The 20,766-nt window shown below is 49.8% G+C and overlaps 7 protein-coding genes across 7 annotated transcripts; 5 read left to right on the top strand and 2 right to left on the bottom strand.

Moving 5' to 3' along the window:
- Window positions 1–113: 113 nt before the first annotated feature.
- On the top strand, window positions 114–2,036 carry A1O9_01892 (uncharacterized protein; the record flags this gene model as incomplete). Its single annotated transcript, XM_013407468.1, has 1 exon — window positions 114–2,036. One exon carries the CDS (start codon window positions 114–116, stop codon window positions 2,034–2,036), a length of 1,923 nt encoding a protein of 640 aa, XP_013262922.1.
- A 208-nt stretch (window positions 2,037–2,244) lies between these two features.
- On the bottom strand, window positions 2,245–3,912 carry A1O9_01891 (uncharacterized protein; the record flags this gene model as incomplete). Its single annotated transcript, XM_013407467.1, has 1 exon — window positions 2,245–3,912. The coding sequence occupies one exon, from the start codon at window positions 3,910–3,912 to the stop codon at window positions 2,245–2,247; it is 1,668 nt and encodes a 555-aa protein (XP_013262921.1).
- Window positions 3,913–4,604: 692 nt separating this feature from the next.
- On the top strand, window positions 4,605–5,997 carry A1O9_01890 (uncharacterized protein; the record flags this gene model as incomplete). Its single annotated transcript, XM_013407466.1, has 2 exons — window positions 4,605–5,255; window positions 5,305–5,997. The coding sequence occupies 2 exons, from the start codon at window positions 4,605–4,607 to the stop codon at window positions 5,995–5,997; spliced, it is 1,344 nt and encodes a 447-aa protein (XP_013262920.1).
- A 924-nt stretch (window positions 5,998–6,921) lies between these two features.
- Window positions 6,922–8,818, top strand: A1O9_01889 (uncharacterized protein; the record flags this gene model as incomplete). Its single annotated transcript, XM_013407465.1, has 4 exons — window positions 6,922–7,187; window positions 7,246–7,510; window positions 7,615–8,693; window positions 8,746–8,818. 4 exons carry the CDS (start codon window positions 6,922–6,924, stop codon window positions 8,816–8,818), a joined length of 1,683 nt encoding a protein of 560 aa, XP_013262919.1.
- A 1,484-nt stretch (window positions 8,819–10,302) lies between these two features.
- Window positions 10,303–11,538, top strand: A1O9_01888 (uncharacterized protein; the record flags this gene model as incomplete). The annotated part of the gene is made up of 1 exon (XM_013407464.1): window positions 10,303–11,538. One exon carries the CDS (start codon window positions 10,303–10,305, stop codon window positions 11,536–11,538), a length of 1,236 nt encoding a protein of 411 aa, XP_013262918.1.
- A 1,633-nt stretch (window positions 11,539–13,171) lies between these two features.
- A1O9_01887 (uncharacterized protein) lies at window positions 13,172–13,606 on the bottom strand (the record flags this gene model as incomplete). The annotated part of the gene is made up of 2 exons (XM_013407463.1): window positions 13,172–13,356; window positions 13,429–13,606. 2 exons carry the CDS (start codon window positions 13,604–13,606, stop codon window positions 13,172–13,174), a joined length of 363 nt encoding a protein of 120 aa, XP_013262917.1.
- Window positions 13,607–18,822: 5,216 nt separating this feature from the next.
- A1O9_01886 (uncharacterized protein) lies at window positions 18,823–20,391 on the top strand (the record flags this gene model as incomplete). Its single annotated transcript, XM_013407462.1, has 1 exon — window positions 18,823–20,391. The coding sequence occupies one exon, from the start codon at window positions 18,823–18,825 to the stop codon at window positions 20,389–20,391; it is 1,569 nt and encodes a 522-aa protein (XP_013262916.1).
- Window positions 20,392–20,766: the final 375 nt, after the last annotated feature.

Below are 20,766 nucleotides of genomic sequence, written 5' to 3'. Positions count from 1 at the left end.
AACAGAGATGCCTCAGCAAAGAATTGGCTCTTCGTGGCAGTGCTTTGTTGGGTGAGACGACAGCATGGCTCAGACAGGCATAGATGCAAATCCTCTTCTCCGGCGCCCTCTTTATGGTGAGTTGTAGTCGGGGTCTATTCAAAACTCTACTGAACATTATCTCAGTCTACGACTTGCCTACAGAACTACTTTTCAGTCTTGCTGTTGTTGGCAGGGCAGAGCGTCCCTCACAAGAGCCTGTAGACTCAGTCGATGCGCAGTCTCGCGCAACAGTGAACGACGGCGTGTCGACATCGACATCATGCACTCTTTGCAAAGTCTCTCTCTCTTCGGTGCAAGACCAAAGGCAACATGTCAAGTCAGATTTTCACCGATACAATCTCAAGTTGAACATAAAACAGATGCCGCCGATAGATGAAGCCACTTTTTTTCAAATGATTGGTGATCTGGATGAGTCTCTGTCAGGCTCTGAGTCGGACACCTCAGATGACAATGACGAAGAGGGAAAGCCTGGAGAGAGCACCTTGACTGCACTTCTCAAGAAACAAGCGAAACTGCACAATAGTAATCAAGAAGAAGAGAATAGTTCCACGAGGAAAATAGGTGCCGGCAGTGCACCCATGTTCTGGTTGTCTAGCCCAAAGCTTGCAGACGATACAGGTCTCGGAGTCTACAAGGCTCTTCTCTCACACTCAGACCAAGAAGCAACCGCATCGTCATTAGTAGATATCATCAAGGGTAAACAACTCAAGGCTACCGTTGCAAAGCAAAGCGGTGGTGCAAAGGCATCGCAGCCTGGCCAGAATGACCCTCATTTCTTTTTGTGTATGATTGGTGGTGGCCATTTCGCAGCCATGATCGTTTCACTGGTACCAGAATTGCGAAAAGGCCCTGGTGGCGTGGAAGAACGTCACGCTATTGTACATGCGCATAAAACCTTTCACCGGTATACGACTAGGCGGAAACAGGGCGGATCCCAATCTGCAAATGACAATGCCAAGGGAAATGCTCATTCTGCTGGATCGTCGATACGAAGATATAATGAGATGGCGTTAGAAGCCGATGTCAGAAATGTTCTAGGTGAATGGAAGACGATGATTGACACTGCGGAGCTCCTTTTTATCCGCGCGACGGGCACAACAAATCGCAAGACCCTCTTCGGGCCTTATGACGGACAGGTCCTGCGCAATAATGATAAGCGACTACGAGGATTTCCTTTTAGCACTCGCCGCGCAACCCAGACTGAGCTGCTCCGGTCGTTCCATGAGCTCACCAGGTTGAAGGTTGGCAAGCTAGTTGATCCCGCAGTGGAAGACAAACCCGTGATAAAGACTGCTCCAAAAGACCCAAAACCCAAGCCCACTGCGCCTAAGTTGACAGAAGAGGAAGAAGCCGCGCAATTACATACAAATCAGCTTCAGGCCCTGATTCGAAGGTCCAAAGCTCCCGGTGTTTTGCAGTATCTGACCAAGAACCAGCTCTCGCCAGATTTCTCTTTCTGGCCTTTATCAGAACACTATCATGCGCCGACCCCACTTCATCTCTCTGCCTCGACGAACTCTCCAGCCCTGGTGTTGACGTTGCTCACCAAAGCCAAGGCCAACCCGACGGTTGAAAATGGCGATGGCAAGACACCCTATGACATTGCCGGGGATACCAGAACCAGGGATAGTTTCCGCGTTGCACGCCACCAGCTCGGCGAGGACGCATACGACTGGTCTAAGACTCACATCCCAACAGGTATAACGCAAGAAGAGTCCGATGCCAAATCTCAGCAGGATAAGGTGGCTTCTGACGCCGCGGAGGCACGGCGCCGCAAAGCAGACCTGGACCGAATTCAGCAAGAAGACCATAAAATGGCTGGAAGGATGGAGCGGAAAGCCGGAGCCGGCAAGACCCTGATGGAGAAAACTGGTTCAGACCGGCGAGAGGAGGAGACCAGAGGCCTGACTCCTGAATTAAGAATGAAGTTGGAGAGGGAACGGAGAGCTAGGGCGGCTGAAGAGAGGCTCAGACGGATGCAGGGTGCTCAGTGAACTCGGGCTATTTTCTATCTCTAGTCAAATAGGCGATCGATGACTGATCCCATCTAAAGAGGGACTAACGACACTACGACTTCCCCTGGGTACTGCTATTTTAATGCAATCCCGAGTCCACCATTCCCCTGGCTTAGTCTTCCTATTAATGGTCATTGGGTTTCTTTGCCCTTTTCTGGCCTGCCTCGAGCGAAAAAGACAAATTCCCCTAAACGACAATTTCATGCTCCCTGAACAAGGGGAAGTTGCTCTCGAGGTAGTCCTGTGCATCGGCAAATTCTGCCCTCAAGACCTCGCCGTGCTTCTCGCTCCGCAATGAGAACTCATACTTGTAAGGGTTCGGGCGAGTGTTGAAGCCGTCGGTGTAGTCGTACGTATCGTAGACGGCGCCCTTAGCGGGTAGAATGTCGAAGCACCACAGGACGCGCGCGAGGGCGATGAACAGGTTGTTGCTCGCCAATTCCGCCCCAGGACAGATGCGGCGGCCCCAGCCGAAGCTCGAGTGACCGAGTTTGCTGGGATGCGCGAGGCCCTTTTCCTGGGGAGTTGTGGAGGTATATGTTTTGGCCAGGTAGGCAAGCGAAGTCGGGTCGACGTCTAGGAAGCGCAGCGGATTGAAGTGATCGGGGTTCGGATAGAACGACTCGTGCCGATTGATCGCCCAGCTGTTGCCCAAGATGTTGGTGCCCTTAGGTATGTAGTAGCCTCGATACGTATCGGCTTCTGTCGAAGCGTGCGGCGTTCCACCTAGAACGGCCACAGGTCGCCATCGCAGCGCTTCCTTGCACAGCGCGCGAATGTACGGCAGGGAAGACTCATCAGTGTAATCAGGCAGGCGGCTGCGACCGATCACAGCGTCGAGTTCTGCATGAGCGGCATGAAGTGTTTCTTGGTTGGTAATGATGGCAAGGATCGCGGAGGATAGTGTGGAAGCTGTGGTGTCTGCACCGGCGCCAAAGACTGAGGCTGGAAGGCTGGCAAAATCTCGCTCTCGCAACAGGGCGAAAGAAGCAGGATCTGCGGCTCGGTTTTCCAGTAGTTGTCGAGCTAGGCTATTGGGGAGGGGGCGAGCGCCTGGCTTCTTCGCTTCTTCAATATCTTCTTCCACGTAACCGAGGAGCTGAGCATTTGCCATCTGTTCTTCGCGACCCCAACCCTTGACTTCTCGCTTCCAAGGTGCAAGGAAATCGGGTATGTTCTTAAGAATTGGGAACGACTCTGCCAAATATCGACCTGGTACGTTCACGGCGGCATTCCAATGCATGATCTTCATGCGTTGTTTGATGATAGGTGACTGCATGCTGTCGATCCGGTGGCCGTAAGCTATTGTGAAGACAATCGAAGATGTAAATCGATTGAGAAGATTGTCAAGATCATCCGCTTTGTTCAGGAGTTGCTGGCACAACCTTGTTGCTTCTGCTTCTGCGACGGGCTTGTAGTTTTCCAAGGCTCTTGATGTTAGGACCTGGTGCATCGCTTTCCTTCTCACCGACCAGTCCTTCCCGTATGGCTGTACGAGGATACTCGACATATCCCAGAAGATTTCTCCCATGACGACGAAGCGCGGGCGGGAGCTGTACTTTTGAGACCGCTTTTCGAGCAGGTCTACGGCCACATTTGGATCTGAAACGATAACAGTCGGTCGACGGCCGAACCATACCGTAAAAATCGGTCCATACTGCCGGGACCATTCTTGAAATTGGATCCATGGATGTTTGTTAGGAACATCAAGCTTGTTACCAATGAATGGGAGAGGCCGAGGGCCTGGAGGCATTCGCTTCCATAGTATAATATCATGTATCAAGACTCCAAGAGCGATGATCAGTGATAGACCTATCAAGGATGACCAGGCCAAGAAGACAGTTGCCCAGCCCATTTTGATGATTTCTCACAGGTGCAGGCTGACGAGTCTATGCTTGGACAGATCCTTGAAAATAAGGCGACCCTCAGTATGCTATAAACTTGGCTTTCGAACGAGTAGCTGGAACACAAGGTTGTTGGTGGGGGTGACAAAGGGTTGGTGTTGCAGCAGCGGTGAGTATCCCAGCATTGCGTCTGATCAATGCATTATCAGTTATCCCCCTTTCCCAGGAAAACTCCTAAAACAATGCAACAGCAGGCCGAGGGCTTCAGGTGATAGGTAGGATGTTTGACTAACGAACATCGTGGAGGCGTGTTTGCGGGGCGAGTTCTCCAAAGTACGGAGAAAACCCACAAGCTAGTCAGTTCAATCTCCATATTATGCCCTTCGGCAGTTGTCCTGGCTTCTCTTTGATCACCGGAAAAGCCCCAGAGCTGCGGTCTTCTAGGTGCAGTCTCAAAACGGGCCTCGAGATCTCATGGACGATTGCCGGATTGCAAATCCAATACTTCATTGTGCTCACTAATGTCCACGTGGAACGATTCAGGCCGAGTTCGCATGTGGAGCTGTTATTGAGCGCGTGGAGCATTTGTTTCAGAACGACACACATGACCTTCGCCACTGTATCAGTAGATATATCCCGCCATCCTGAGAAGTACCAAGTTCGTTCTCGCTCTCGGAAGGACAGGTGAATTGTGATCAAGAAAATGCCAGGATTCTCAAGGCTGCCCCCTTCAGGGATAAAGGTGTTAATAGTTGGTGCTGGATTCGCAGGTTTATGTGCTGCAATTGAATGCGATCGAAAAGGCCACTCGGTTATACTACTGGAAAAGGTTGCTGAGCTGAAACCCCTAGGCGATATCATCAGCTTCTCATCCAACTCAGGCCACATCTTTGAACGGTGGGAAGGTGTTGTCGAGGAACTCGAGCCAATAATCCACCACAGCAGCGGACTTGATTTTTATGAGTGGACGGGGAAATTTGCCACACGTCAGGAATGGGATGAACAGAAATCATGGGGGAGGCGAATCAACGGCCACCGAGGCGACATCCATGATGCTGTTTACCGCCATGCTAAAGCCAGGGGGATCGATATCAGACTTGGGCAGAGTGTCAGCGACTATTTCGAGACGGATTCTGAAGCCGGAGTTATTGTCAATGGGGACAGATTAGCTGCGGATTGTGTCCTGGCGGGCGAGGGTGTAAAATCTGCAGGCCGAAAGATCGTCTTGGGCTTCGAAGACAAGCCTAGGGCCTCTGGTTATGCAGTTTATCGTACTTGGTTCTCCTCGGACGAACTTGCCAAGAATGAACGGACCAAGCATCTAGTGATCAATGGCGACACGCACTCTGGCTGGGTCAGTAAGAATACCCCGTTGGGGGGACCAACTACTAACAAGATCATAGATTGGCGAAGATAAACACTTCTTGGCCGCTTCCATCAAAAATGGAAAGGAGTTCAGCTGGGTGCTCACGCACAAGGACTCCGCAGACATCGACGAGGATTGGCAATTCCCAGGAAAGAAGTCAGAAGTGCTTGAAAATCTAAAGGGGTGGGCTCCGATCGTACATGACCTTGTCAACGCCACTCCCGAGGACCGTCTTGTCGATTATAAACTGGTATTCCGGGACCCCTTGCCAACATTTATTTCGCCGAAATCGCGGATTGCCCTCATTGGGGACGCTGCTCACCCCTTTCTGCCGACGTCAATTCAGGGAGCTAGTCAATCGATGGAAGACGGTGTTACATTAGCAGTAACACTTGAGAAGAGCGGCAAGGGCGATGTACCTCGAGCCATCCGCGCTTACGAAGCCATTCGGTATGAACGGGTTCACAGGGCGCAGATGACGGGAGTGACGACTCGAGAGCAATGGCACAAAGCGGATTGGGACAAGATATGGAAGGATCCAACAATGTTGCACTTGAAACGAGATGCGTGGCTACTGGACTTTGATGCTGAGACTCATGCTTATGAGGTTATTGATGATGTACTGAAGAAATTGGACAAGGATGCGGCTGTCAAGGTGGACGGTATTCCAGAGCCCAACTTGAGTGGTGTTCAAAGTATGTTGAAACAGGAAATCGACCAGCTTGCGTGAAGCAGAATAGACAGTCTGATACACAATTCAACTGATAATAGAACTTTTTCAGACTAGCAGAGAAAAGACACAAGAAATGTCATGTTTCTCTTCGACGTTGACTAAGCTGGCTTCAAGGGGGGGCGCTTTCGCACAAGGCTGCCGTAGGCGAGAGTCGTTAAACAGATGCACCTTAGCAGGATACGGACCCACTACGAGGTACTTCGGTGGCGGTCCGCTCCAAGATTCCACACGAGATATCATTTCTCAGAAAGTCAAAGCCGTCGATCAGCATGTCGAGCTACCAAATGTGGCCTCCATAGAGCATCGCTACCAATATGCACGATAACCATAAATGGTAAATGCATTATACAAGTGGTGGCGAAAATAAATCCGTAGAACAGAAAAGATGGCTCCCTTCTGGATCGCCAACCATCTGCCGGCAAAGAGGAGGGTTCCAATTTACGGAATTGGCACTTTTGGGGTCATTCATGCATATGGATTCGGTTCTTCGGGCGTGGGGTTGGTTGACCTGCTCGCCTGTCAAGTAGGCATGACCACTTTGGTCAGTGAGAGGAGGCGGAAATTTCCCATCTATCTGAATGATGCCTCGCTAGCTGCACCGGCCGAGCTATCCGCACTCGAGTCATTATGGGTGTCCAGTAGGGTGTCCAACCTGTCTGATGCAAGTGCCGCTTCAATTTTCCCGTTGTGATCCTTGGGGTCCCTCGTACAGTGTACTGGGTACAGTGGCTGCGAATTGCCCGGAGGGGGTGGGGCGCTATTTAAGCATTGAGCCACACCTTAGCATATGAGGCTCAAGTTGATATAACTTTCCGAGCAACATATCTAGTGCCAAGTGTATTATTACTACCGAACGTTTACTGGCAACTCGTCACTCCAGACTAGGTACGAAGATACTCGCAAAACCTCAGCATAATCATCATGCCTTTCGGAATAATTGATTGCAAGAAACTGGAGGTTGTTCCAGGGACATCATTCATGAGCGACCAAGACGACCTACCACCAGAATATGCTGACCTACCTCGCGATCGATTGAAGCATGGAAAAGGACGATTCGCGCACATCATTCTGATCCCTCAGCCATCAGATTCACCTAATGACCCTCTCAATTGGCCACAGTGGAAGAAGGAATTGATATTGTTGATAGTCAGCCTTGCAGCAGCAGTCGTCGGCGCCTTTGGCCCAATGTACGCAAGCCCCCATCTCCTATGCCATACCTCATTGTCACTCTCTAACGTACTCCAGGCTGGGTCCTGGATTTGTCGAAATTTCTGCACAGCTCAACATCACAGTGGAGATAATCTCGCAGGCGACTGCGTGGTTGATTCTCACCATTGGCCTTGGACTCTTCATCACAAATCCCCTGGCTAAGCTATTTGGCAAGCGGCCGATTTATATTCTCTCCATTGTCATCATGTTTGCGTGCAGTGTCTGGGGAGCTGAAGCAGGTGATTATAACTCGTTCCTCGCAAGCAGAGTCATATCCGGGATAGGCATGGCTCCTTTTGAGGTAGGCTCATCCTTCCTTTTTGATACCGTTCCAAGCCAGATGGCCATCTCAGCCTGGTGTGTCAAACTTGCACAAACCTGATAGCTGATAATCCCGCCCCCCAGGTATTGGTACAATGTACGATCGGAGATCTCTACTTTGTCCATGAGAGAGCAACCAGAATTGCTGTATGGAACCTCTTCTTACTCACAGGTATTTCAGGTGGGGCTCTTGTCTCAGGATATATAATCGAATATGATGGTTACGAGTGGACTTTCTGGGTTTGCGCGATATTCTTCGGCGCCCTCATGTTCGGAATAGTCTTCTTTGTACCAGAGACTTCTTACCGCCGTGATGCAGTCGTGCTGGTCCCAGGTCATGCCACCGTGGACAGTGAGTCGGAAAAACCGGGGCTAGGACATGCGCACATGAAGCTTGGCCATGACCATGATCTATCTCACCTGGCCGAAGGAAAAGATCAAGATCTCTCGTACATCCCATCCAGGGGTGCCGTCGAGAAGAAGCATACATTCATGCAGTCGTTGAGAGTTTTCACCGGGAGATACAGCTATGCGCCATTGTACAAGGTTTTCACACGCCCGGTGGTCCTCTTCTTCTATCCAGCCATATTCTGGGCTTTTCTCGTGTATGGCACAACGCTGACCTGGATCGTCGTATTCTCAGTGGTTAATGGAGTCCTGTTCCTGCAAGAGCCGTACTCGTTCACTGTCTCACAGGTTGGATTGATTAGTTTGTCGCCCTTCATCCTGACGCTCTTGGGGGAGATCATTTCGGGTCCCCTGAATGACTGGATCTGTGTTTATTTGACCAAGAAGAATAAAGGCATCTACGAGCCTGAATTTCGTCTGGTCCTGATGGTAGTCGTTGCTATCTTGGGCACCGTCGGTTTCTTCGGCTTCGGAGCGACTGTGCACTACGGAACTCACTGGAGTGGGCCCGTCTTAACATTTGGACTTGCGAACATGAGTTTGGCATTTGCATCGACCTGTGTCTTTGGTTATGTGATTGATTCATATCCCAAGTTGAATGAGGAGGCATTTGTGGCCATTAATGCCAGAAACCTTTTAACCTTTGGTCTTACCTACTTCGTCAACAATTGGTTGGCCGAGGATGGTCCCTTGGAGGTCTTCTGCATTCTCGGTGGGCTCTTCTTATTCGTCTGCTTCTTGACAATTCCACTATGGTGAGTGTTGGTCCCCCATAGATCCCCAGTACAGATGCTAATGGATACACAGGGTATTCGGAAAGAGGGTTCGCTCACGTATTGGACGTAACAAGTGGCTGCAGAGATTTATGAATGATGACTAAGTTGGTCCATGTCCGATAGATGGGAAATGAACATGACAAGCTCCAGGGGATGACGCTCTCTGCTGTCAGAACCGATGGTGAAGGCAATAGCAATAGTTACCATAAAGGCATCTTAACTTTCGTGGAAGGATCCTGTGTCATTCATCCGCTGGCGCAATCTTCCTGAACCCCCAACGCTCCACGCACCACATATTCGAACAACAGCTCTAATTAGAGTGTCCTCCACAGCAACGTAAAACATTGCCGTGATCGCTCTTGAGAGCCCGCTTAAGCTTTTGGCTTTGTTGGAGCTTTTCGATCCAGGCCAGTGGCTCTGGTTTAGCTCAGCGATCTGCCTGTGGATAAGCACCCATAAGGTGGAGGAGGCCTGATTATTCGGTAGAACCATTCGAGACGTATGCCCAGCCTTATTCCAACCAGGCCGCACGGCCGCGCGAGACTCTGAGCAGGGGGGGGGTCCTTGGCTCCCCTCAATGGCACTGCCACCATGACGTCGAAAACCAAATCTGGGGACCGTTTTGGTTGTGTTGGTTAAGACGTCCAAAGTCAATGCCTCCAGCCCTATTCTCTGCAGGTTGTAAGGCGGAAAAGAGTCTAGATATATGGGCAAGGAATTGACGCGCGACCAGTAACCTCCGGTACACCCATGGCCAAGCTGTTCAATGCGGCCTCGCTGCCGTGTCTAATCGAGGATCCGGGGCCCGAAACAAAACTGTAAAACAGTAAAACAAGGCATTCCGCGGATAAATCCCTGGTGGGATGGTCCAGTACACGTGCAGTTGGGCAATAATTTGTAAACTTCCCGATGCGGTTGAGCGTCCAGCTGTTCAGTGCAGCTGACATACAACCTACCAAGGGGGGTGGGGGTCTAGTAGGTGAACAAACGTAATGTGCATTCGACGGATCTCGTATTTTCTTGCGAATTTGCTGTGTAAGCCGGCCTTTAGACCTCGCCCCTCGTTATCTGCTGCGCCTGCTCCTTCTCGAGTTTTCGGTCGGCTTCGCAGGAAGAGCGACGTGGCTTTCTGTGTAAGCAGTTGAATCAACAAAGATTTCTCCTGTACGGCAATTCTCTTCCTTCTTAACCGTTTGCTCCATGTATATCCATACACCCACAGAACCTGCTCGTGTTCGTGGTTTTGACTGAATCAGGGTGTTGATCTCGCTCACTCCCAAGATTCGAAACTCACCCCAGCAAGCCGCTATCCACCAGCGCTCGGACCTCCGCCCTGACCACCTTGATTTAGGGCTCGGCTCATTTCCACAGCTGCACCATCGGCCTCCAGTCTTACAGCTCAGGAGGGCCCTTCCAGCCTGCGCTACTCTTTGGCAATCACTTTTGCCAACAATCGTCGCCAAATCCTCAGTTGTGCGCATATATCAGTGAGTCTTGTATGACAAACTAGCCTTCGCGACCACCGAAAATCGCATTCTGTGCGCTCGCACCCGAGCATCATCGCAGTCAACCGAGTTGCCCCGCCAAAATGAAGAAGAAGACCGTCTTCTGCACGATCACTCCGATCCCCTCTCACATTCCGCGACAGCTGGCTATTGATATGCTTCATAGCCACCAGGAAATTATTGAGCTCAACCCCTTAGTCATAGGAGTCAAAGCCATAAAAGCCCCGCAGTCCGCACCTCCCGATGAGTTCTTCTCAACCTGGTACGAGATCACAGAACGAATTCAGTATGTGCCTGGCATGGGAAGATTGGGATCGGGCAAGATCAACTTCAACGGATGCTTCCACGATATGCCATGGGGTTTGCAGACACATGTATATGCCCCGATGGGCATAGACCTCCGCAATAAATGGCAGATTCGAGGCAATCAACCTGGAGAGCCTCCCGAGACCAAGGAGCTAGGTAGTGGTGCGCCGGCATCAGGTTTATATCTCAGAGAAGACATTGAGATCAGGTGCAACCCGGCGATGGTATCATTCGTGAAAAAAGAAATGAAAGCTTCGTCCAAAACCATGGTCGACCGCCTAGTCAAGAAGGCTGAACTAATCGACGCCGGCGTCTTGAACGCTATGTTTGACGATGGAAAGCTCAAGACTATGAATCCTGCCGATCGATCTCAGACATTTCAAGCGTCCGGACATTATTCACCCGGTTTGCTGTCTCCTGCGCCGTCGGCATTTGGTGCTCCTCCATCACCTAGCCTTTACCCTCCCTCTGCCCATCCACACTACGCCCAAAATCAAGGTGCATTCGCTCAAAATCAATCAGCCTATACTCGACAATCACAATATGGCAACAATGTCCCGCCCGCCCAGGGCCTAGCCATCGAAATGCCGGGTAGTACGCATTTCATCCAAGATAATAAACAGATGCAGCCTCCGCCACATTTGCATCCGTCCAACAATCGCTTCTCATCAGCTGTGTCTGAATTGTCCGCTAGTTCTCCCCAGAATTCACATTTTCAAATGAATAGCTCTGCCTCCGACCGCCAAAGCTATGCTGGATCAGCAAGTTCATATCCTAGTTCGTATCATCAGGGGGATGACGGAGCTATACAGACTTCGCCTGGTGGGCCTAACAAACGGGCCTTTGTAGCAGAGTTACCAGCGAGTAGTGGTCAGGCTCCCAATCCTTCACCAAGAAATCCAAATCCAAATGCAATGTCGAACCAACAGCAGACACCGCCTCAACCGCAGGTGCAGATGCAGAACGGACAGCAATATCATTACAATCCGGCAGATTATGCTCGAATGCCATAATTTGTTCATGATTCAAAACACCAAACCAGGGAGCCTTTGATTGAATTCAGCACGTTCTGCTCCAGATTCCTTTGCCTTATCCATTTGACATTTCTCGCCCGAGTCAATGCAAGGTCTGTTCTGATCTATGACATAAGTATGGCCTAATTGACAAGTTAGCATAGCTGGATGTGCTCAGAGGTGACTACTATTATACAAAAGAGGACACCCTCTCACGTGTCTTAAGCCCCGAAACCTACATTGAGCACTATGGCAACCTTGCCGAATGGAGTTAATTGATCAATCGCCATATCAGGCAATCACGGTCACTTTTCAGAAGGTGATTCATTCGTTCTTCATGGGACCCATCACCAGTCCAATCATGTTGACAAAAGCGCGCACACACACACACACACACACACACACACACACCCCGCGTCGCTTCATGTTGTATTCTACTACACGGAGAGTGATTTAGTCATGCTGCATCAAATTTCACTAGATCGACGACGGAATTGGTCCTTCGTCAATCAAAAGACCGCAACTGGAGCTACATCAAGCCGTCTCCCGGCAGAAAATCATAACTTTCACCAATGTTCTTGCGAAGGATTCAACGCCTGGTGAATTCTACGTATACACAATAGCTTTTTGCCGTTTCTGATACCCAGCAGATAGGAGAGCTTGCCTTAGGCATAGGAAGGGTATTCTGCTATGTCTTTATATTTTGGCATTTTGCGTGTTGAGGGTATTTTTGGAATTCCGTCTTGTCATCGAGGACACTTTCATGAGATCTCAAGTGCTTTATGTTTATGTTGGTGCAAAGACAATTCCTCTACAGATATCATGAAGCCAATGTGAGTGCTAATATACGAATCTCCTTTCCACATATGTACGGTTTCATTACAAAGTATCTAGGCGCAAACACTTATACTACATACGTTGACCACTTGGCCTCCCAGCCGCAGCATTGTCTCATGACTCGTCTCCTTGAACCTTGGAACTCTCAATTGGGTCTATTCTGATTGTGGATGCCTTCCTTCGTGTGCTGTACTCCAGGACAGCTTCGTTTCATTTCATCGGTTCTATCCGTCGTACTGCCTTGACTTTGCCTTCGCTCCACTACAATATTGGAATTTTTATGTGCCAGGTAGCTACCGTTGACAGACTTAAGTCTATCACCTAGCACATAGCTTACCGTGGGCAAGCGTAGAAGAAAACGAAGGTGATTCGAATATTCATTCGACGACTCATTGCAAGCATAATCAACCCTATGACCAAGGGCTTTCGATTCCATGTACTTCTTTCTGCAACACTGGAATTCACAAGAAGGCATACGCGCTCACATGGGAAGAATCACGTGAGACTGGCACATGGGATTGAGGATTATCATCAAATATACATGTTATCCCTCCCAGCCAATGGGACCGCACATGTATCCCCAACGCTCCTATTCCATGCCGCCATTTCTGCCTGAGAAGGAAGCACGAAACGCCAGGTTCAATCCCCTTCACAATACCAACCATATTTTCGTATACCAACTTGATGCTGCGGAAGTCCGAGAATAGTTGGAAAAGGGATGTCTTAGTCATTCATACACATCACCGAATTCGTACACGCCAGCCATGTTCAACCACTTTCGCTATCATGAAAATGATTAAGCTGGGGCGGAGCAGATGAGGCCTTGCTCGAGCTGTTGGTTGGTATTGTTAGCTTTCCTCTGGTCCACGATGCCGGCTTGCAGGGTACCACTTACAATGGGCAACAAGCAGCAGCGAGCCCTTTGTCCGATGGCTGCGCAGATTTCGCCGAAGTTATCCACATCAGTTGGGGTCTCCGGTGCTGGAGGGATCATCGTTACTTGGTGCTCATGCGGATAGCTATTTTAAACGGGTAAGGGCATGCAAAACTTACGAGGAGCACAGTCGAGGTCGGCCACACCGAGAACATCGGTCGCGCAACAGACTGGGCTGCTGCTCGCGCCGGAGCAGAGGGCAGCTTGACGGTCCAACAGGGTGCTCTTTCCTGGAACAGCAGCAGCCATGGCAGTGGTTGCGCCGGCAAGGGCAATGGCGATGGATTGGAAGCGCATGACTGCTTGTGTTTTGCTTTGGAGGGGGGTTTCTTTAGAGAGAAGTGTCTGATCAAGGAACTCTGTTGAATGTGACGATGAATTGAGATGGAATAAGAGTGAGGTTGGTAAAGGGAGTTTAAGGACGACTTTATAGCTGTGTGATCTTGTCCAGGACCATGAATCTCCCACCCTTCGACACTGACGGCAACAGTATCGGCATGCCAGCATTGAGGGACCTTTCAGCTGGGTTGAACCATGATCCTGTCGATGACGACGATCATATCAAAGAACCGAGCATTTCCCTGCCTACATAATCACCTTATGACGAGGTGTTGGGGCAAGGCTTCGCCAAAGACCAACAACAGACTACTTCCCTTCATCGACGATCGACGCCAGGCTCCTCTACACAGTTTGAACCTGCGTAGATCGCGCCAGGAACTGAAAGTTCGTCTACGACATGGCGAATCAGACAGTTCCAACTCAGAATGCCATCCTTGAAGTGATTAGTATCCCATTGTCAGGGGCAGTCCATAAACAAGAAATTAGTGTCATTGGAAGCACATAGGAATGGGCGAAGAGGCTCGATTGATTGGCGTATCGCGCCGAGCTACTTGTCGGTGGTGCGCAAGGTACACGCAGAGACACAAGCATGGCTAAGGCCTGATTATTGGTGTTAAATGTCGGTCAGGTACCTGGGAAAGGAAAAGTTGATGGCTGATCTCCGAGCCGTTTCGTCGATCAAGAATTGGACAGCCTCCTTTGTGGGACGTTGTGGATGCTCAGCAAAGTCGTCCGTATAAGGCTCAAGTTTCGCGTGCAGTGCCCTGGTTCGAGTTGGACTACTGTATAAGGCGCCTAATCTTGACCAGTCGAAATGAAGTTTCAATGGTAAGGGTTCACGTGTTCGGCATGAACAAATGATGTAGTGTGGCAAGGATCGTTCCTTGCAGTGATCCTCGCCCTTCTCCAACCGTTTGAAGCCAATCTGCCGATCATTGTGGAGATGTCGTTACTTGGCTGTTGCTGTGGCGCGGCCTGTTGTTGTCTTGAGACATAACGCTGATTCAACCAGGATGGACCTTGTTGTGGATGTGAAAAAGAGGAGATCGACCACGACAATTATATCTCGCAGTTTGAAATGGTCAAAAAGTCAGTGCGTGGAACCAAATGCCGAGCATTCTTTTGCTCGCTAACTTTGGTCATCAGATTCCCATGGCATACCATGGCAAAGTTCGTCTACACAGCTTTTCCTGCATTTGAAACTTCCTGGCCAAGCTGAGATTAGCAGAAGCACATTCTATGATGTCAATGTCTCTAAGCGAAGCACAAAGAGCATCTTGTCCATTATGCGAATACAAACTCCGTCCTGGAGCGCGAGGAGCGACTGATGATACAGGTGGGACTCGGAAGCCACCATTGTATTGAAATGCCTTGCTTCACCTGCGAACTTTGACCCTTCAAGCTGTCCTACGGTGTCACCTATTAAGAAATATGGTAGAAGTTAGCATTTTCCAGATATACTATCTTCAACCATGTTATCTCTGTACTCCACACCAATGCGGAAAGCACGGACGGAAAGAACGACGCTGCAATTAGCAGCAACCACATTGGCTCTCTGTTGTGGGCGACTTGATGTCGATTTCGTTGCGACAGTGGATATCCAGGGATTATTCCTTGTCGATCGTGCAAACCAGGAGCGGTTGCCTTGGGATCGCTGGAGAGATCCTTCTACTATCTCGCGTGATTTTGCTGTCTCTATGTTCTTCGCATTGGAGGGTCTCCGATCTGATATGATTTTGTATGGAAACACCTAGTCGGTCCAATCAAGGGGGCTATGGTCAGAAATCGTTACATTTGGGTAGTGTTGATCGGCTATGTGGCAAGTTTTCGTGGATTATGTTGCAAAAACTATTATTCACGAGGTGTTGAAGAAATTTCCATCATCGAATTGAATAGCTGACACCACTCGACGAGCCAGAACCTTAGGGATCTCAACATTGTGTCAACTTGGCATGGTGGAGGGGTGTCTCAAAGTTGAGGGAGTTGGCGTTTCGAGCCCGCAAAGCCCACCATCTAGGGGCTGCCAACATTGCACAGGATATTGGACCGAGAGCAACGAACAAGAAAAACAGATACGGCAATGACATACCAGTGTACTCGTAGGCGCGTCAGCACCGTCTCCATGGTTGGTGTAAGCGAGTTCGGTCAATCTGAACTGCTGGCTTAGTCGGCAATCTTACGTGTCTCACACCAATAACTATTCACCTTGACATCACGGAAAGCTATGCAGGCTCTTAAATGATACAGTTATTGAGTACTTTGGCACGCTTGACCAATGTTATGCGGCTTGTCGAGCGTATTACTGCGCGTTTTGTCAGGTGTTTCATCAGTTGAAGGAGGTCTGAAGTCGTCTTTACCGATGTCTCTCAGATACTCCTTCACAAGGATACACTTGGAGCTGAGCGAGATCAATTAACATTCCCAAACAACGGGTGGAGTCGTTCAAACTATTCAAGCGATTCACCTCGTACCGAAGTCATCGCTATAGACAGAGCCAGCGCCTGGATACGTCAGGCTTAACTACCACACACAGGTTATGCTCTGTCTGACCAACTATGGAATGTGAGAGGCCACGTCGTTTGCAGCATTTTGCTTAGTATGTACAGACTATGCAATTCACCAAAACTCTATTTGCGAGTCTGCAGTATTTTGCCTTCTGAGTGTCTCCTAGCTTCGAGTAAGAACCTGTTTGTGGTCTTTTTGTTTGGGACTACTGCGTACATGGTTCGCTTGAGACAAGAAAACTCGACATCCTGCTCGCTTGCTCACTGGGAATGGCGGTGCACAGGATCAGCGAGGAACCTCTGCGATTGATAGAAAATGTCTCATGCTAAGAGAAGTTAATTCGTCGCCGAAGAAAATACTCATGAGGCCTATCTGTTTTCTTGGGTATTCACACCGAAGATTGGGAATCAGTGCATCGACGTTCGCACAGCGTGGAGTAATGCTCATTTGCTTCTCAGCATTCCGACTCTGATCGCTTGTACCGAGTATCGACGCACCAGTGTGATCTCTTTCATGTGGATGTTTCCTAAAAGCTCATCCGCATCTGACTCTGATTCTTTTTCACCGGAGTAGGGACGGACTCTGGCATATCGGGACTGACCCTTGTGCTGGAGAGCAATCCCTGCTCCGTAACAAGTATGCATTTTCAGCCACAAATAGTACTGCGCCTCCAATCATTTCGCAAGCTGCGACAATTCATCTACTTTTATTCTGGTCTCTTCGTTTCCATTTCCCAGCTGCAAGCATGCCTGAGGTCATCTTCCTTGCTCAAAACCATGTCGAACGTCTCCCTCGTAGTGATATTCGCTCCCCTGCGTATGAGATCATCATTGTATATCTTCTTTGAAGAAGTCCCGCAACAATGCCCTCCAAAGATATTGCCAGGCCAGCTGACTGCCTTGCATTGGATGAAAAGAGAAGACTAGCCTCACAACCGATAGCTTCTCGAGGTTATGGACAACGTTGCTAACACTTCCATGAATAGAATGAATTCCTACTGGAAAATTCATCATATATATGCCACATTTGTCTACACAAGCGAAGATGGATCTCTATAGCGCTGATTATGTATGGCCACCGTTGCTCGAGGTAGGTGCAGCGACCATGTCAAAACATTTCAATCATAGAGAGGCACTTGGACATCAATAAGAGCCTCATCATGGTGGAGAGATTTGTGTTAGGTGCATTCCGGCTGAAAATATCGGCATATCGTTAAACAATCGGGCGAGACAGTGCGGTGCTTTCGCTGTCTCACCACAACTAGGCTGGCTGTCGACACATAAGTGTTCACCATGCACTTCCATGAAACTCAAAAGACGGGACACTTGACGCAAACTAGCTCTATCCCGACCGATCTAGTCGATAATACAAGTCTTTACCGTCCTCGGTTGAAACAAGCCAAATTCGACTCCTAAATTCGAAACCTGGTTGCGGAGGATAGATAGTCTGCCATCTTATGCCTCTAAATCCCGTCAGAGTACTCTCTTGCGCTTCTGAGGGGACTGCTATAAGCTGTGCTGCCAGAGGTACACGAGGCGGCAGAACATAAGGCTAAGGCGAATGAGAAGCTACTTGGGGGTGTCTGCGGCGACTCAAATGCTTAGTCAGCGAGGCTGCGTGTCCCAAAAAATGGCATCTGGAGACCCTTGCAGGAGACATCCCAACTGGTGCACTACCATACTGATTTTCCCGCCCCAATGAGACTAGACAGGGAAGATCAGCACTATACGGCATCGGTGGCGCGCAGTTACGATAAATCCAGACTCTGGAACAGTTGAATTGCGCTTCCTGAGGTCCTGTGCCTCCCTTCGCGCACCATCATCGTCCCACTTGCTGCCCACTACATGGCAGGTAAGTAGGTAAAGGTAAATATAATGCAGCCTACGTCTTCCTCTCCTCCTCTCTCCCCATAAAATCCTTGTCGGCCCAAACAAAACAATGCCCAGTCTCAGACCTCGCGAGATAAAGTTCTCGGCCATTCCTTGTCTCGAATGGCAAGCATTATCGTCGATTTCTCATCTTGGCATTTTCAGCCTGATGGGAGACGTTGGCTCTCTACCTCAGAATGTCTATTGAAACCTTTTGAGCCTATGCCTTGATGTTACATAACTCAAGAATTCGCCTTACTTTCATGATGTGAGGACATAAGAGAAACGTTTGGAAAAGAGTCCGCAACCACAAAGACAAGGCGTCATTCAAATTTGCTTTTGAAATCATCCACATCCGAGCTCGTCAGGATGCAGCTATTCAGACAGGGCCTTCTTTGACTTCATCAAGACTCGATCGAGATCTTCGGACCCTGAGGCTGAAATCCTACTGCCAACTTGAGCCCGAGGAACGGTACCTCTAGCCATCGCTGACCAATGTCAGCCGGGGTAAATGATGATGGTGTTGACACCCAAGAAATGTGGCGACGGCTAGCCAATGAAGCTGACCTCTAAGCGATAATTGCCTGCAGGTTTCTTTCTAGCTGTGACACCGACAACAACTCCAACATGTAAGGTAAAGCCATCACGAGCTCCTACATTTGTACAGAATACGAGAATCGTGGTGCAAATCCGCCGCAAACTACTGTGTTCGAACCAAGCATAAGTATCCTGCGTTGCGATACCAGGCTTAACCATGGAGCCCATTTTCCTTCGGCCTGCTACTCCTGCGCATCTTCCACAATGGGTGCCTGGACTTCCTTACCGAGGCAATGGAAGTTGGAAGATGTACAGGCCGGACTGAACGTCCTTATTACAGCTCTCAGCGCCTTGGTCATCTTTGTATTTGTACGGCTGTCGTGGCAGTCCGGAGCACGACGGATAGTACAAATGAAGGCAGTTCACTTGTCTTCTATCCTGACACTCAACACTCCTGGCGAGGTGCTTGATGCCTTTTCAGTTCTTAGGCATAAGATCCCAGGGCATGGGCCCATGCTTTCCCAATCGATTGTTATCATCATATTTTCTATCACGACACTCACATCTGGGCCCATAGCGAGGTATGCAACTCGTAGCACTAGTATGACCACTGACTTGGATGTCAATGGCTACCTTGCAACGCGCTCCCATAACAGCAACAGCGATGAGCAAGTGACGTGGAACTTGACACTTACAAGTCTCGACCGCGCTGGATATCCCACTGACGAACTGCTCGATTATCTCCCTGAAACTGCCACGCACTGGCTTTACCGGACGGAGGAATGGAATAACAGCTGGTCGTTGGTTTGTAGATCAATCGACCCTACTGTCGTCAACATTACAATGACGGACGACTGCAGTGGCTTCTCGGCGAAAATCCATGGGCGAGAAACAGTCATTCCCGGCGCGCGGTATAGTGATTACGTTTACAACAGCCACGGAGACTATTACGTGAACCAAACACTGTACCGGGATGTCCTCATGTTCTCATATGCCGCGAACTACACCGATTATGATAATACCACCGACATCTATCAGCGGGTCAGCATGTCGCTTGCAGCGCTGCATATGCACAACGCCCCTAAAAATACAACGGAGGGCTCTTCCCTTTCTGGCTCATGCACATTTGGTGTGGGTGCCGTCGAATCATCCTCGTTTACACGCATCGATTGCGATATAGTATACAACCCAGATGAAGGCGCAGACACTTATGTTGGAGCATTTCCCGACATGGGTGACGTCGATGCGGTCCCCAGCGCCTACATGCAATACTACTTCTCGCGCTTTAAGCAGGAATCTATCAGCAAGGAACCAATCTCTATCATCACGCCACGAGAACTGCGCCGTTTCTACCAGACATACATGATCGTCAAGGACGTGCAGGACAGAACACCCGTCCAACGGCACCTCCAAGTCGAGGTCCCCGTTGTGCAAATCTCGACGGTTTTCTTGGTCCTATATTGCCTAGTTGGCTCCCTGGTCCTCGTCGGTGGTGCAGTCTATTCCGTATTCCTCTTTCGCCATCGAGACATAGTTTCGCTGCTCCCGCAAAGCAAGCTGGACTGGATAGTGCAGTCCATCACGAATGGCACGCCTCTCCATCCCAGCCGCCCCGTGTGGTTCGTCAACTCAGCTCCGCGGGTCGATCTGGCCGCTGTGTCACCATCCAGGCGGAGGCGAGCACTATTTGAAGCTGCTTGGTATAGCCCGATGTGGCCGCAGGAGCCCCAGAGGCAAGTTGTTTATCCAGACCAGATCGTCCAATCGGGCGTGGCTAGCCCTGTTCGCCCTGGATTCGAATCTGAAGATCTCAAGACTGCGACACAAAATTGAGTCCGGAACAGGCCATTTATGTGTTCTCCACGGCTACTTGTTATCTCCGTCGACATACAGGCCAAGCCGGAGATTGAATCGCTGTCTCCAACGATTCGACTCTAGGTCATGGCGGGAAATAGGAACTATTTACGGGTGGTATCTCGCATGAGTATTGGCGCGCTCATACTGATGGATCACAATATTGCAACCAGCCTCGATCCAGATTGGAATCGACAGGGATAGGGGCCCTTGGTACGGCAGGGCGTATGTCACTGCGCAAGGATAGCTAAGCTGCAAAGTCGTGCTAGTTGATGTTTGACACCATTCCACCGTCAAAGCATAATCAAAACCTTTTGCGCATTCACCTACAACACTCCCCCCCCCCCCCCCAAC

The sequence above is a fragment of the Exophiala aquamarina genome, assembly GCF_000709125.1.
Source record: "Exophiala aquamarina CBS 119918 chromosome Unknown aczIA-supercont1.2, whole genome shotgun sequence".
NCBI lineage: Eukaryota > Fungi > Ascomycota > Eurotiomycetes > Chaetothyriales > Herpotrichiellaceae > Exophiala > Exophiala aquamarina.
This window is presented reverse-complemented; position numbering and strand designations above follow the sequence as displayed.